Source organism: Tachyglossus aculeatus, chromosome 12 (genome assembly GCF_015852505.1).
Source record: "Tachyglossus aculeatus isolate mTacAcu1 chromosome 12, mTacAcu1.pri, whole genome shotgun sequence".
Lineage (NCBI taxonomy): Eukaryota > Metazoa > Chordata > Mammalia > Monotremata > Tachyglossidae > Tachyglossus > Tachyglossus aculeatus.
The window spans coordinates 28470340-28486575 of NC_052077.1; the positions used below are offsets into that span (position 1 = coordinate 28470340).

Here is a 16236-nt window from a genome sequence, read left to right on the forward strand (position 1 = left end):
CTGTACTCTGGCAAACTCTTAGCATAGTGCTTTGCACACATTAAGCACTCAAATGCCAATGATTGATTTATTTCTCCTCCAGCAAGCCTTCCTTGATCCTCTTGATCGTTCTCATCCTCTTTCCCTATTTTCCCTCTTTTGTTTCGCCTTTGCACTTAATCCCACCACTAACCACTTAGATATTCACCCCAACACCCATGGCTCTTTTGTACTTATCCCTACACACAGTTAATTTCTTTACCTGCAATTTAGTTTAATGTCTGTCTCTCCCAACTAAAGTGCTCAGTACTGTGCTCTGAGTGAAGTAAAGGACTCAATAAATGTCACTGATTTCTTGATTCTATTGCTCTTTGTAGGAGCAAGGCGGCTGTTGATTTCATCAGAAATATCTGGTGCATGGCTTGGAAGTTTTACTAGCCAACTCACATCCTATATTAATTTGGTGGATTCATGACACTGTATTTTCATGGGTGGTTAGTGATGATTTCTTGTCTCAGAAATGGCCAGGGCTTTGTTAATGGTTCTTTTTTCCCCCCATTTCTTCTTAGAGAAATAGTTTTGCATGTGTTAGTAAGAAAAATCCATTTTTCCTCTTTATGGAATAATACAAAAGGCCCAGCTGCTAACACGGCAATAAATTCAATGTTACTATTGCAAAATTACCATTTCACCAGGTCTGTGGATTCACCACTGGAGAAATAATCATGGCTTTGTTTTTTGCACTACAAACGTTGCTGTGTAACATCATATGAAAAGTAGAAATAAATCCGAAAGTAGGGACTCATCATGGTCCCTACCTTATGTGGTTGATGATGAGAGTTGTAGCAGGAATGTAAAAGTCATCCACTCTATCAAACTGCTTTCCCACTGGCTGGGTATGGATGGTGTGGTGGGAAACACTGCTGCTGGCCAGTGTTATTACCTAAAGAGTAAAGGGCATCATTACTTACTACTCCAACAACCCCTCACCTTAAACCACATAATGCGATTTTCAGTTTAGAGCTTAGTTTCACATTTTCCTAAACAGAATACACTGCCTGTGAAAAGATTGTTTGTATAAACATTTAAAACAGTCCAAGTATAAATGCCATCATTTAAAAAATTTGGCAGCTGTGTAGTTTGCATTTCAAGAAATGAATTCAGTGAGGATGGCTTTAGGGGCATGAAATTGGATCGTTGCATTCCAGGCTCCCAAAGCATGTAGCATTTAAAAGAAGGGAGATGCTTTAAAGGGGGTGGCGGAGTGGGGACAGGCAGAAAACACTTTAGGGATGTCCTCAAGTCTACATTTCAAAAATCCAAAATAAATTCAGCATCCAAGAACGCCTTGGGCATAGATGACTTCCTCAAAGAATCCTCACACAAGCTGCTCTCCAATATAAATGACAAGGAGAAAACCAGGAAAACTAAAATGAAAACCCTAAACTATCCTTTCTTCATAAAAACATTGGCCCAGGTTGAAGCAGACATTGGCAGCCTCAGCTCTTCCGCATTATTATAATAATAATGACAATAATAATAATAATAATAATGTTGGTATTTGTTAAGCGCTTACTATGTGCCAAGCACTGTTCTAAGCGCTGGAGAAGATACAAGGTAATCAGGTTGTCCCACGTGGGGCTCACAGTCTTCATCCCCATTTTACAGATGAGGTAACTGAGGCACAGAGACGTTAAGTGACTTGCCCAAAGTCACACAGCAGACAAGTGGTGGAACCAGGATTAGAACCCATGACCTCTGACTCTCAAGCCCAGACTCTTTCCACTGAGTCATGCTGTTTCTCATGAGACCATGTAGCTTCTGGGGAAAGATAATTTTTTTTGTGTAAGGGATTTTGATAATGGACTATTGTAACAATAAATTAACCAAGATCAAGCAAAAACCACTTGCATCCTAATGCTTCCAACTGCATCTTCAAAAGATGAGAAGCATCATGGTATAGTGGCTAGAGCATGCCATTTGTCTGCTGTGTGTCCTTGGGCAAGCTACTTTACTTCTCTGTGCCTCCCTTTCCCCCGGAAAAGGGGGATTGAGACTGTGAGCCCACATGGAATAGGGGCTGTGTCCAACCCGATTTGCTTGGATCCATCCCATCACTTAGTACAGTGCCTGGCACATAGTAAGCGCTTAACAAATACTATGGTTGTTGTTGTTATTATTATTATTATTATTATTAATATTATTATTTTTATTATTATGCAGAACTCTACCACAAAGAAAATTCAACCACAGTTTTTAATTCAGGGTTAAGACTAAAGAAAAAGAGATGTTTGGCATCAGTTAACAGGAAACGTGGTCTCTAACACCAACTGTGTCCAGATTCAATTATTTATCACTTGGGCAGTGGAAATGGAAGGAAAGTGGATGTTTAAAAGCAAACTGAAGGCAGAAAATAGGATGTTGCTTTCCCATATGTCATTCAGGTATAATTTTTACATACAATTGAAAACTCTGACTGATGCCAAACCACTTAGTGGAAAGAGCACGGGCTTGGGAGTCAGAGGTCGTGGGTTCTAATTCCACTTTCACCACTTATCAGCTGTGTGACTTTGGGCAGGTCACTTAACTTCTCTGTGCCTCAGTTACCTCATCTGTAAAATGGGGATGAAGACTGTGAGGCCCATGTGGGACAACCTGATTACCTTGCATCAACCCCAGTGCTTAGAACAGTGCTTTGCACATAGTAAGTGCATAACAAATATTATTATTATTATTATTATTATTATTACTTTCAGTGAAATTCTCCCCACAGAGCTCCAGAAGCTTGATTCTTGCTTCCTAATGCTACTGTACTAGGGAGTAATACTAAAGCTGTTATTTTCCTTCTACACTGTAAGCGCATTCTGGGCAGGAAACATATCTGCTAATTTTGCTGTACCATACTCTCCCAAGCATTTAGTATGTGCTGAATAAATACCCTTCATTGATTGATCGACTAACATGGTTCCCAATTGTGTTTGAAATAGGAATCGAGTCTCAGGGTTAATAGATGTCATCAATTTCTTCTTCATTGGGAACTGTTAATAAAGTCAGGATCCCAAGGCAGTGAACTCTCTGGGTTCATCTCCTTCCCACAGTTTCTCGCAAAAGTCACTCCGATATACTGACCTGTAGAGTTGGTGAAGTCTTTTCCATATCTCCCCAGCTGAGCACCCACACCTGATCGTGTGATTTGTCATAATGCAATTTCACTGGAACGGGGTCTGTGCTAACTGCCTGGAATAAAAGTAGAAAGAAAACGTATTGAAACAGTGTTTTAATTAAGTGAACATCAAGTTGGCTTAGAATTATGGTGGAACCGATCTTTGAAAGACAAGACTTAAAATTAAGCTTTCATTTGGATAGTTGAAGCAACACTTTGATTCATTTGGAGCATCCATAATTCTGTTTAAACACTGGGTCTAACTCATTATTTAAATAATTCTCACAATTAGAAGAGTATGTTAACTCAGCAACTAATTAAACTAGACACCATGCAGGAACTATTAGGAAATATTAAACAAAAGTGGTAAATCAGCCAAAAATGTATTTACCTTCTAAACCACGTTTTGTTCATTTAATGAACTCAACTTCTTTTATTGGGCTGTAGCCAAATGAGGAGCAGTGAGCATAATATGTGGCATGGAATGCATTGATTTTAGGTTTTCATCCATTTGCTAATCATAAATTTAAAACATTTAAATGGAAGCAATGCATACACAGTCATGGCTCTCAACCTTTCTAACTTAATTCTCCATGTGACAAATCCAGCACCAGTAAAGAAGGAAATAGTCTGCATTTTTTTAATCCTTTACCTTTGTTATCCAGTTAACATTTATAACAGGTGGTATTTAATGTAATAGACTTCAGAGAACTTATTGTCAGAATGGTGTTGTTCTGGTTATTCTATTGGAATACCACAACTACAAGACATTCCTATTTTTCTTTTTTTTCCAAGAGAGCAATTTCACTTGGTAATTGATCAAATTTTTGACGTGAAATCAAATAAAATGCATTTGATGTCACCTTTCATCCAGCATGTAGCACATGATGTGGAATTACTAGCAATCACACACTGATCAACAACACCTACCTACAGTGATAAAATCTAACTGGCAGAAAAATCATCTTTGAACTCTAAGATTCCATTGGCAATTGCACAATGACAAATCTCTAATTTAAATCTTCTCTCAGTAAAATAAGGATGAATAAACTGAAGAATTGCTTTCATAAATAATTTCCCTCATATTGCCTACTCGTTCTGCATTATTACCCTTGAATTTGGATTTGTACAGCATTTATGAACAAATCTATAATTTATTTCAATATCTGTCTCCTCCTCTGGATGGAAATCGCCTTGCGGGCAAGAATATGTCTACCAATTGTTACACTGTGCTTTCCCAAGCATTTAATACAGTGCTGTGCACGCTGTAAGCATTCAATAAATATGAATAGATTTGCAATGAGATAATTAGAGTTATCCTAGCTACAATGTTTTAAACAGTCTGACCATTTTTCTGAATGTATCACTTTGCTCTTTGATAACTTCATTACCTGCTGGAGGTGTGGGAGCTAATCAGTCAATCATTAATCAATCAATGGTATTTATTGAATGCTTACAGTGGACAGAACACTTTACTGGGCAATTTGGAGAGTACAATCCAAAGATGTTTACAGACAAGATTCCTGATCTCTAAGGGTTGAAAGTCTAGTGGGGAAGCAAGATGTTAGGACTGTCTTGAAGGTCACTATATGAAATGTTTGCTGAATAACTTTGACATATTATTTTAGTGTTGTTAGTTAAAAAAGATCTAGTTCCTGGATCTCCAAACAATCAGCCATTGTATGTGATAGCTACCCAAGGCAAAAAAGATTGTACTCCCCGATTTTGGCATTTTCCCCTTGGGAAAAAAAAAACATCAGATCCAGCTCTGCCAAGATCAGACCATTCTGTATGCATCATGCAACTGTGTACTTAGCTGAACTGTTTTCCATGTTAAGGACAAGAAAGGTTACCCTGGACAAAGTGAAAAGCTGCAGCAGGAAATTTATGAACACTGAGGATTGTGTTCCTTTTGTGGTTGCTTCAGGAAAATGATAATAATACATGGAACTCAAGTTTCCAACTTGACATTATGGAACAGGGAAGCACAGCTTGTTTATCAGTTTGTCAAGGAGAGTACCAGCTGGCTAATTAAGTGAACCTAATTTGAACTAATGATGTAGATCCTCAAGATAATGCACTAATGGCTGACTGAGACTGCAGATGATACTTAAGAATACTCCCGAGGAGTTACAACAAGCCTCTCCTGCATCCGAGCAGAACCGGCCTTTTCTTCAGAGCAGGCAGAAGGAGGACAGTCGTTTACTAGTTCGTGCTTTTTTAACGGCAAAATACCACCTGTGGGAAAGTCTTTCATGGGTCACAGTTTTGTGAAGTGAAGAAAGTTACACTGTTACACGGGTGAAATCTGCAAAGGACAGATTTTTGAATACATATTTATTTTGGTTAAAATGTCTATTCTGGACCTTAAGACTGAAGAGTAGGAAAAGAGTTTAGGCATCAGGAGTGCATCAATCAACTAGCCCACCTTAGACCCTCCTGAACTCTAATATCACTCTGGCTGATGTTGTTGCCTTGGTAATCTCGAAGGCAACATGTGTCAGAGAGTTCAGGTAGTTGGACAATGGGGTGAGGGGTGAACAACATCTCTAGCATCTTAGGCAACTGTTAGCTACTAGATAAGTACCTTGGTTATCAAAGCCACATATGCAGCTTCAAGCCTAACACCCTCTGGCCAGTTACACAAAACTCACTAGAGGTCAGATGCTCTTTCTAAATTTTATGATTAAAAACTCAACTAGCAACTCTCCTTCGGTTAAAGATGAGGTTGCAAGATTTACCTTGTTAAGAATTGTGAATTATTTAAAATAAGTGCTACTTTTTATTCCATTACCCCACAGCTACTCTTCACAGATTAATTGCTTAAATTCTCTCTGGTGTTTTGATAGAAACTTCTGTAGCTTATGCCCAGGAAATAGATAGCCACAGTACCCACAAAATAGCTTCCTCTAATTACTGCTAAATGTTTTGGATGTCAGTAGATGTTGCATAAATACATTTCTGTAAAAATATCAAACTCATGTGAAGCAAGTTTGTGATTACTGCATTACCAACTTCTACAGCTTCCAATGCATCCTTTAACTTTGTCGCTAAAGTAAACAAACAGATAAAATAGTCGAAGTTCAAAACAACAATAAATATGCACCATCCCTGCAGCATGAAATTACATATAAACCCATTAAATTGATTTCTGATAGTTTGTGAACATTTCGAGACTAGTACCTTGATTTATAAAATAAAAAATCTACTTCAGCTTTTTTTAAAGTTCACAAGTCATTTTTATTTCTATGTCAAAGCTACTTCTTAGCCATTACAGATATCTATTTTCCAAAGAAATTAGGCATTTTTTTGGACGTGAAAAATAAAGTGTATTTAGAATTGTTTTTTGGTTTTGTTTCAATCAGCTGTTGTTGATTGATATTCTTGAGCTGGAGAAATATCCTACCAAATAAAAAACAGCTAATTTAGGGGAGGTATAGCCTTATTCAAGAATACAGACAACAGTCTTTTGATGTTAGACTCAACTGGGAAGTAGTGTAGCCTAGTGGGAAGAGCATGGACATGGAAGTCAGAGGACTTGGGTTCTACTTCGAATTCGACACGTTCCTGTTGTGTGATCTTGGGCAAGTCACTTAACTTTTCTGTCCTTCCATCTCCTCAACTGAAAAATGGGGATGAGATACCTGTCCCCTCTTCTATTTGGACTGTGAGTCCTGTGTGGCACAGGGACTATGTCTGATGAGATTAACTTGTACCTACTCCAGACCTTGGAACAGAGCTTGACGCCTACCATTAAAAAAATTTAAAATAATAATAATAATAATAGTATTTGTTAAGCGCTTGCTTTGTGCCAGGCTCTGTACTAAGTGCTCTTCTTTGATCTATAAACAGGAGAGAGTGTAATACTTTGTCCTTTCCCAAGAGTTTAGTACAGTGCTTTGCATCTAGTGTGGCTCAGTATATAACCAATCCCATCTGTTTACCATCTTCCATGCTAAACTTTGACTCTTAGTGTTTCTTGCTCCCATGAATAAGAACTTTGAAAAGCGTAAGACCATTCTTTTCGAGTTATGGTTTTCAAAATTAATTTGTTAAAATCTGAATCTGCCTTCCTCTATCTTGGTGGAAGTTCCTAAAAAAGCATGCTCTTAAAAAGGTGAAGTTGGAGCTGTTAAGATCCTTTTTTAAAAAAATATTCCTCAAAGGAAAGGTGCTTACATGGTCTGTGGTGGACATTCGTTTCAAAGCGAAATGGAGATATAAACCAGAGACACTGTTGATACAGGGCAGATCTAACTGCAAATTGAAAATACTACATCTGTCTTTCCAATTCTTGATGGTGCCATTTCTGATTCTGAAATGAAGATTTTGAGGCCAGGGCTTTCTAATCATTTACCAAAATGGGGCTTCTGGGTGATAGGTCGGTTTTGTGCCAACAGGTCTGTTAGTCTGAATTGCATCCTCGCACGAACTGTCCAAAGAATCTGGTTGTTTGGTAGCTTGGTATGTGAGGCCTTTGGTATCTCTCCTTCCCGCTTCAGTCTCCCCCCCACCCCACCCCGCCACAGCACTTACCACCCTTACACTGCTTACACTTAAAGCAACAGCTCTGCTGTCAGGCAGAAACTGAAAGTGTTCTGCCTTCCAATAACAGAAACTGAGCGCCCCATTAATGGTCGACATTTACATAACTGCCCCCCTCTGAGGGTGAGCAATTTCAAAGAAATACATTTACAAACTCAGGCTACCAAATTCATCATGATGCACTTCTAGTTTCTCTGGACAAATGTGATCTAAACTGTCCCAAATCATTTCAGAGGCATTAAAATGGGAAGTTAAAAACAGCCTAAAAAAGAATTTATGTTCATTAAAAATAACAGAACCACTGAATTCATCCTAACCCTAGATGTGAATTTTCCCCAAGTTACAACCTGTAGAAAAGAAAGAGCCGTAGCCCAGAAATGAAGGCACTAACCTCTCTGGCAATTATAAGGGAGGTTGCAAACCAGAGGTTTGCTCACCTGAATTAGAATTTCTTCACCATATTGTATAAAATTGTCATAAATTTCCCCTGAAACTGGGTGAGGGTTTGAAACTGTTTTGAGTGGGTAAGTATGGATTATAATAATAATAATAATGGCATTTATTAAGCACTTACTATGTGCAAAGCACTGTTCTAAGTGCTGGGGAGGTTACAAGGTGATCAGGTTGTCCCACGGGGGGCTCACAGACTTAATCCCCATTTTACAGATGAGGTAACTAAGGCACAGAGAAGTTAAGTGACTTGCCCAAAGTCACACAGCTGACAATTGGCAGAGCCGGGATTTGAATCCATGACCTCTGACTCCAAAGCCTGGGCTCTTTCCACTGAGCCATGCTGCTCCTCAGCAGCGTGAGGATTGTATGGATGTATTTGTGTGTGTGTGTGTAGTTCTGAATATCTGGGTGAGTTTGATGCCACTATAAATAGTGGAAGTAATGAAATCTATGCAAGTGATGGAAAATTTAAAATATGTCAATTTGACTCAATCAATGGTATTTATTAATCAATCAATCAATCAATCAATCAATCGTATTTATTGAGCGCTTACTATGTGCAGAGCACTGTACTAAGCGCTTGGGAAGTACAAATTGGCATCACATAGAGACAGTCCCTACCCAACAGTGGGCTCACAGTCTAAAAGGGGGAGACAGAGAACAGAACCAAACATACCAACAAAATAAAATAAGTAGGATAGAAATGTACAAGTAAAATAAATAAATAAATGAATAAATAGAGTAATAAATATGTACAACCATATATACATATATACAGGTGCTGTGGGGAAGGGAAGGAGGTAAGACGGGGGGATGGAGAGGGGGACGAGGGGGAGAGGAAGGAAGGGGCTCAGTCTGGGAAGGCCTCCTGGAGGAGGTGAGCTCTCAGTAGGGCCTTGAAGGGAGGAAGAGAGCTAGCTTGGCGGATGGGCAGAGGGAGGGCATTCCAGGCCCAGGGGATGACGTGGGCCGGGGGTCGATGGCGGGACAGGCGAGAGCGAGGTACAGTGAGGAGATTAGTGGTGGAGGAGCGGAGGGTGCGGGCTGGGCAGTAGAAGGAGAGAAGGGAGGTGAGGTAGGAGGGGGCGAGGTGATGGACAGCCTTGAAGCCCAGGGTGAGGAGTTTCTGCTTGATGCGCAGATTGATCGGTAGCCATTGGAGGTTTTTGAGGAGGGGAGTAATATGTCCAGAGCGTTTCTGGACAAAGATAATCCGGGCCGCAGCATGAAGTATGGATTGAAGTGGAGAGAGACACGAGGATGGGAGATCAGAGAGAAGGCTAGTGCAGTAGTCCAGACAGGATAGGATGAGAGCTTGAATGAGCAGGGTAGCGGTTTGGATGGAGAGGAAAGGGCGGATCTTGGCAATGTTGCGGAGCTGAGACCGGCAGGTTTTGGTGACGGCTTGGATGTGAGGGGTGAATGAGAGAGCGGAGTCGAGGATGACACCAAGGTTGCGGGCTTGTGAGACGGGAAGGATGGTAGTGCCGTCAACAGAGATGGGAAAGTTAGTGAGAGGACAAGGTTTGGGAGGGAAGACAAGGAGCTCAGTCTTCGACATGTTGAGCTTTAGGTGGCGGGCGGACATCCAGATGGAGATGTCCTGAAGGCAGGAGGAGATGCGAGCCTGGAGGGAGGGGGAGAGAGCAGGGGCAGAGATGTAGATCTGGGTGTCATCAGCGTAGAGATGATAGTTGAAGCCGTGGGAGCGAATGAGGTCACCAAGGGAGTGAGTGTAGATTGAGAACAGAAGGGGACCAAGCACTGAACCTTGGGGAACCCCCACAGTAAGAGGATGGGAGGGGGAGGAGGAGCCTGCAAAAGAGACTGAGAAAGAACGACCGGAGAGATAAGAGGAGAACCAGGAGAGGACGGAGTCAGTGAAGCCAAGGTCAGATAACGTGTTGAGGAGAAGGGGGTGGTCCACAGTGTCAAAGGCAGCTGAGAGGTCGAGGAGGATTAGGACAGAGTATGAGCCGTTGGATTTGGCAAGCAGGAAGTCATTGGTGACCTTTGAGAGCGCAGTTTCCGTGGAATGAAGGGGACGGAAGCCAGACTGGAGGGGGTCGAGGAGAGAGTTGTTGTTGAGGAATTCTAGGCAGCGCGTGTAGACAACTCGTTCAAGGAGTTTGGAAAGGAATGGTAGGAGGGATATGGGACGATAACTAGAAGGTGAGGTGGGGTCAAGAGAGGGTTTTTTTAGGATGGGAGAGACATGGGCATGTTTGAAGGCAGAGGGGAAGGAACCAGTGGAGAGTGAGCGGTTGAAGATGGAAGTTAAGGAGGGGAGAAGGGATGGAGCGAGAGATTTCACAAGATGAGAGGGAATGGGGTCAGAAGCACAGGTGGCCGGAGTAGCACTTGAGAGGAGGGAGGAGAGTTCCTCTGAGGATACCGCTGGGAAGGATGGGAGAGTAGCAGAGAGTGTTGAGAGCCGGGGGGTTGGAGAAAGGGGGGAAGAGACTTTGGGGAGGTCGGACCTGATGGATTTAATTTTGTTAATGAAGTAGGAGGCCAGATCGTTGGGGGTGAGGGAAGGAGGAGAGGGAGGAACCGGGGGCCTGAGAAGGGAGTTGAATGTACGGAAGAGCTGGCGGGGGTGATGGGCATGGGTGTCAATAAGGGAGGAGAAATAGTTTTGTCTGGCAGAAGAGAGGGCTGAGTTAAGGCAGGAAAGGATAAACTTGAAGTGAACGAGGTTGGCATGGTGTTTAGACTTTCGCCAGCAGCGTTCAGCAGCTCGAGCATAAGAGCGAAGGAGGCGGACAGTGGCAGTGATCCAGGGCTGTGGGTTAGTGGTGCGAGAGCGGCGAAGGGAAAGGGGAGCGAGCGAGTCTAGCTGAGTAGAAAGGGTAGAGTTGAGAGCAGTAATCTGATCATCAAGACTGGGTAGAGAGGAGAGGGCGGCGAGGTGGGGTGTGAGGCGCTCCGAAAGATGGGTGGGGTCCAGAGAGCGGAGATCTCTGTGAGGGAGTAATACAGATTTACAGGGGAAAGGAGTGTGAGTGAGGAGGCAGGTGAGAAGATTATGATCAGAGAGAGGGATCACAGAGTTGGTGAGGGTGGACACAGTGCAGCGGTAGGAGATGATGAGGTCGAGGGTATGACCAAGTTGGTGAGTGGGTGAGGTGGGGTGGAGGAAGAGGTTGGCAGCGTCAAGGAGAGATAGAAGGCGGGCGGCAGAGGAGTCGTTAGGGATATCCATGTGGATATTGAAGTCTCCGAGGATCAGAGTGGGCATGGAGAAGGAGAGAAGGAATGTGAGGAAGGGGTCAAAGTCATTAAAGAAGTTGGAAGTGGGGCCCGGAGGGCGGTAGATGACGGCTACAAGAATCTGGAGGGGGTGGTAGAGGCGAATAATGTGGGCTTCAAAGGAAGGGAAGGAAAGGGAAGGGGGAGGAGGGATAGTGCGAAAGCGACATTGGGGGGCGAGAAGGAAACCGACACCTCCTCCAATCCATCAGGTCCGACCTCCCCAAAGTCTCTTCCCCCCTTTCTCCAACCCCCCGGCTCTCAACACTCTCTGCTACTCTCCCATCCTTCCCAGCGGTATCCTCAGAGGAACTCTCCTCCCTCCTCTCAAGTGCTACTCCGGCCACCTGTGCTTCTGACCCCATTCCCTCTCATCTTATGAAATCTCTTGCTCCATCCCTTCTCCCCTCCTTAACTTCCATCTTCAACCGCTCACTCTCCACTGGTTCCTTCCCCTCTGCCTTCAAACATGCCCATGTCTCTCCCATCCTAAAAAAACCCTCTCTTGACCTCACCTCACCTTCTAGTTATCGTCCCATATCCCTCCTACCATTCCTTTCCAAACTCCTTGAACGAGTTGTCTACACGTGCTGCCTAGAATTCCTCAACAACAACTCTCTCCTCGACCCCCTCCAGTCTGGCTTCCGTCCCCTTCATTCCACGGAAACTGCCCTCTCAAAGGTCACCAATGACCTCCTGCTTGCCAAATCCAACGGCTCATACTCTGTCCTAATCCTCCTCGACCTCTCAGCTGCCTTTGACACTGTGGACCACCCCCTTCTCCTCCACACGTTATCTGACCTTGGCTTCACAGACTCCGTCCTCTCCTGGTTCTCCTCTTATCTCTCCGGTCGTTCTTTCTCAGTCTCTTTTGCAGGCTCCTCCTCCCCCTCCCATCCTCTTACGGTGGGGGTTCCCCAAGGTTCAGTGCTTGGTCCCCTTCTGTTCTCAATCTACACTCACTCCCTTGGTGACCTCATTCGCTCCCACGGCTTCAACTATCATCTCTACGCTGATGACACCCAGATCTACATCTCTGCCCCTGCTCTCTGCCCCTCCCTCCAGGCTCGCATCTCCTCCTGCCTTCAGGACATCTCCATCTGGATGTCCGCCCGCCACCTAAAGCTCAACATGTCGAAGACTGAGCTCCTTGTCTTCCCTCCCAAACCTTGTCCTCTCCCTGACTTTCCCATCTCTGTTGACGGCACTACCATCCTTCCCGTCTCACAAGCCCGCAACCTTGGTGTCATCCTCGACTCCGCTCTCTCATTCACCCCTCACATCCAAGCCGTGACCAAAACCTGCCGGTCTCAGCTCCGCAACATTGCCAAGATCCGCCCTTTCCTCTCCATCCAAACTGCTACCCTGCTCATTCAAGCTCTCATCCTATCCCGTCTGGACTACTGCACTAGCCTTCTCTCTGATCTCCCATCCTCGTGTCTCTCTCCACTTCAATCCATACTTCATGCTGCTGCCCGGATTATCTTTGTCCAGAAACGCTCTGGACATATTACTCCCCTCCTCAAAAACCTCCAATGGCTACCGATCAATCTGCGCATCAGGCAGAAACTCCTCACCCTGGGCTTCAAGGCTGTCCATCACCTCGCCCCCTCCTACCTCACCTCCCTTCTCTCCTTCTACTGCCCAGCCCGCACCCTCCGCTCCTCCACCACTAATCTCCTCACTGTACCTCGCTCTCGCCTGTCCCGCCATCGACCCCCGGCCCACGTCATCCCCCGGGCCTGGAATGCCCTCCCTCTGCCCATCCGCCAAGCTAGCTCTCTTTCTCCCTTCAAGGCCCTGCTGAGAGCTCACCTCCTCCAGGAGGCCTTCCCAGACTGAGCCCCTTCTTTCCTCTCCCCCTCTCCATCCCCCCGTCTTACCTCCTTCCCTTCCCCACAGCACCTGTATATATGTATATATGGTTGTACATATTTATTACTCTATTTATTTATTTATTTATTTATTTTACTTGTACATTTCTATCCTACTTATTTTATTTTGTTGGTATGTTTGGTTCTGTTCTCTGTCTCCCCCTTTTAGACTGTGAGCCCACTGTTGGGTAGGGACTGTCTCTATGTGATGCCAATTTGTACTTCCCAAGCGCTTAGTACAGTGCTCTGCACATAGTAAGCGCTCAATAAATACGATTGATTGATTGATTGATTGATTTTCCGGTGAGTCTGGGGGAGTGGGAGAAGAAGAGGCCTGCACTGCAGAGAGCAGCAGAAGAGACCGTGTCGTCCGGCGACAGCCATGTTTCAGTTAGGGCGAGGAGGAGTAGAGAACTGGAAAGGAAAAGGTCCAGGATGAAAGGGATCTTACTTAAAACGGAGCGGGGGTTCCAGAGGCCACACTTGGCATTAGCTGTCGAGGGTGGGGAGGGAGGGGGAAGGGTGCGAGGGGTGGGGAGGGTTTGGATTGGGATGAGTTGGCGGGGGCCTGGGCGGGGAGAGTGGGAAGGGGGGTGGCGATGGGAAAGGAGAACTGGGATGGGGTGGGGGCGGGGAGAAGGGGAGGAGGGGGGCCGGTAGGGAGAAGCGGAGGACCTGCGCTGGTACAGAGGAATCCTTGGTAGGGGGTGAGGGGGAGCGGTCTTGGTGGGTGAGAGGGAGGGAAACAGCTGGGTGGGAGAGGGGAAGGGGAAGGTGAGGAATGGGAATGGCAGTTGGGAGCAAGGGAACTGATAGTTTATAGATTTATTGAATGCTGAATGTGTTTAATATTACTTCAAAACAGCTGAGAGAAAGAAGATATACCTTTTTAAATTGCCATGATTTGAGGTGTAAAACTTTTTTGTCATTCTAAAGCATGGGAATTTAATTGTGTTCACATAATAATAATAATAATAATTCTGGTATTTGTTAAGTGCTTACTATGTGCCAGGCACTGTACTAAGCACTGGGGTGGATTCAGGCAAATTGGGTTGGACACAGTACCTGTCTCACATGGGGCTCATAGTCTCAATCCCCATTTTACAGATGAGTTAACTGAGGCACAGAGAAGTGAAGTGACTTACCCAAGGTCACACAGCAGACAAATGGTGGAGCCAGAATTAGAATGCTGGACTTTCTAACTCCTAGGCCTGTGCTCTATCCACTACAACCTGCTGCTTCAGAGGCATCTTGGTTTGAAATCATTCTGTGATGGGTATGTTCATAAAACACTTCAAAAGTATCCTTCATAAATGTGTTCATCTTAGAGTGCTAAAATCCATTCAACGTTAGGTGAGATGTATTAAGTGGGTCATGGGAAATTGCTGAGTGCAAAAGGTTTTTCTAAAATTAAAATGCGTATCCATAAATGTTACCTTGTTCAATCTGAAATTATGGCTTTTTTCCTATCTTTACGTGAGGTTAATGGGCAAAATTTAATTACGTATTTCATGTTTCATTTTGTATAAATTAATATGATAAAAATGAACACAGATAAAATGAACATAGACCTGGATTGTCAATGAGCATACGATGATAAAACATACAATTGATACCTTTAAGATCAGATATAATGGTATACTCTATTAGAATGTCAGGAGGTTTCATAATTGTACTAAGAACTCTAATTATTCATCTTGTACATTTCAATATTATTAAGACATATAATTTCTCGATGACCCCGGAACACGTTATGTATTATGTCAGGATCAGTTCATTTAAAATTCTATGAACAAAAACTTGTAATGGCAGGTTGAGTAGAATGCATTTTGAAATGTAATATCTTATTTAAAAAAAAAAACATAGCTCTAAATAAAATCCAATAATTCCAAAATGTGGCTATCTAAAATTAACTTTCCGAGTGTTTTTTTTTCAAATCGAGAGTCATTAGTGAGAGAGCATTTAAAGATAAAGATAAAAGTTTTTCAATATCTTTCATGATATATTGTCATTTGAGTAGTGAAATAAACGTAAATAACTAGATTTAAATATAATTTTTCTGGGTTTTTTAGTTATTGACATATTATGATAAATTGCATGAATTTGATACCTTGAAAATTAGTCACTAAAAGGTATATTCTACTAGAATAACAAGAGGATTCATACTGATACTAAAACTTCTCCCCCTTGTCAAAAACATCTCTTCAACCGTCATCGCCTCAACCAGAATTTCCTAACCATTGTCTTTAAGAGACATTGTCTTTAAGAGAAGCAGCATGGCTCAGTGGAAAGAGCGTGGGCTTTGGAGTCAGAGGTCATGGGTTCAAATCCCGGCTCTGCCACTTGTCAGCTGTGTGACTCTGGGCAAGTCACTTACCTTCTCTGGGCCTCAGTTACCTCATCTGTAAAATGGGGATGAAGACTGTGAGCCCCCTGTGGGACAAACTGATCGCCTTGTAACCTCCCCAGTGCTTAGAACAGTGCTTTGCACATAGTAAGTGCTTAATAAATGCCATCATTATTATTATTATTATCATTTAAGACACTCAGCCCGTTCTCTCATGGCTATTTATTTTTGCTCCTCTCTCATACAACCTCCTAGAGCCAATCAACTCACTTTGCCTTTCTCTCACCTTTGTCATTACTGAACCCTTGCTCTCACCCCTCACCCCTGACTGGAATTCCCTACCTCTCTACATCTGGCAGACTACCACTCTCCCCCTCTTCAAGATCAGGCTAAAATCACATTTCCTCCAGTAAGCCTTTCCTGATCCATCTCTCATTCCCTAATTTAGTCCTCTCCCTACAACACTTGAGTCCTTATACCTTAAGCAGTTAGTTACTCATCCTTCTCTCTCCACAGCACTTATGTACATACCTTTAGATTTGGCTGCTTTACCTATTTGTAATTTATTTTAGTGTCTGTCTACTCCACTACATGATGAGATCCTTGAGGTCAGGGGTCATGTC

The 16236-nt window shown here is 43.4% G+C and overlaps 1 protein-coding gene across 3 annotated transcripts in view; it reads right to left on the reverse strand.

The window, feature by feature from the left end:
• The window catches only part of FSTL5 (follistatin like 5), a 580307-nt gene that overhangs the window by 38319 nt on the left and 525752 nt on the right, over positions 1-16236 (reverse strand). For all 3 annotated transcript variants that reach the window (XM_038755340.1, XM_038755338.1, XM_038755339.1), the window contains 2 exons: positions 3109-3216; positions 798-922 (listed from right to left, as the gene is read on the reverse strand). In XM_038755340.1, the coding sequence (XP_038611268.1) occupies positions 798-922; positions 3109-3216 (233 nt within the window). The remainder of the gene's footprint in view (positions 1-797; positions 923-3108; positions 3217-16236) is intronic.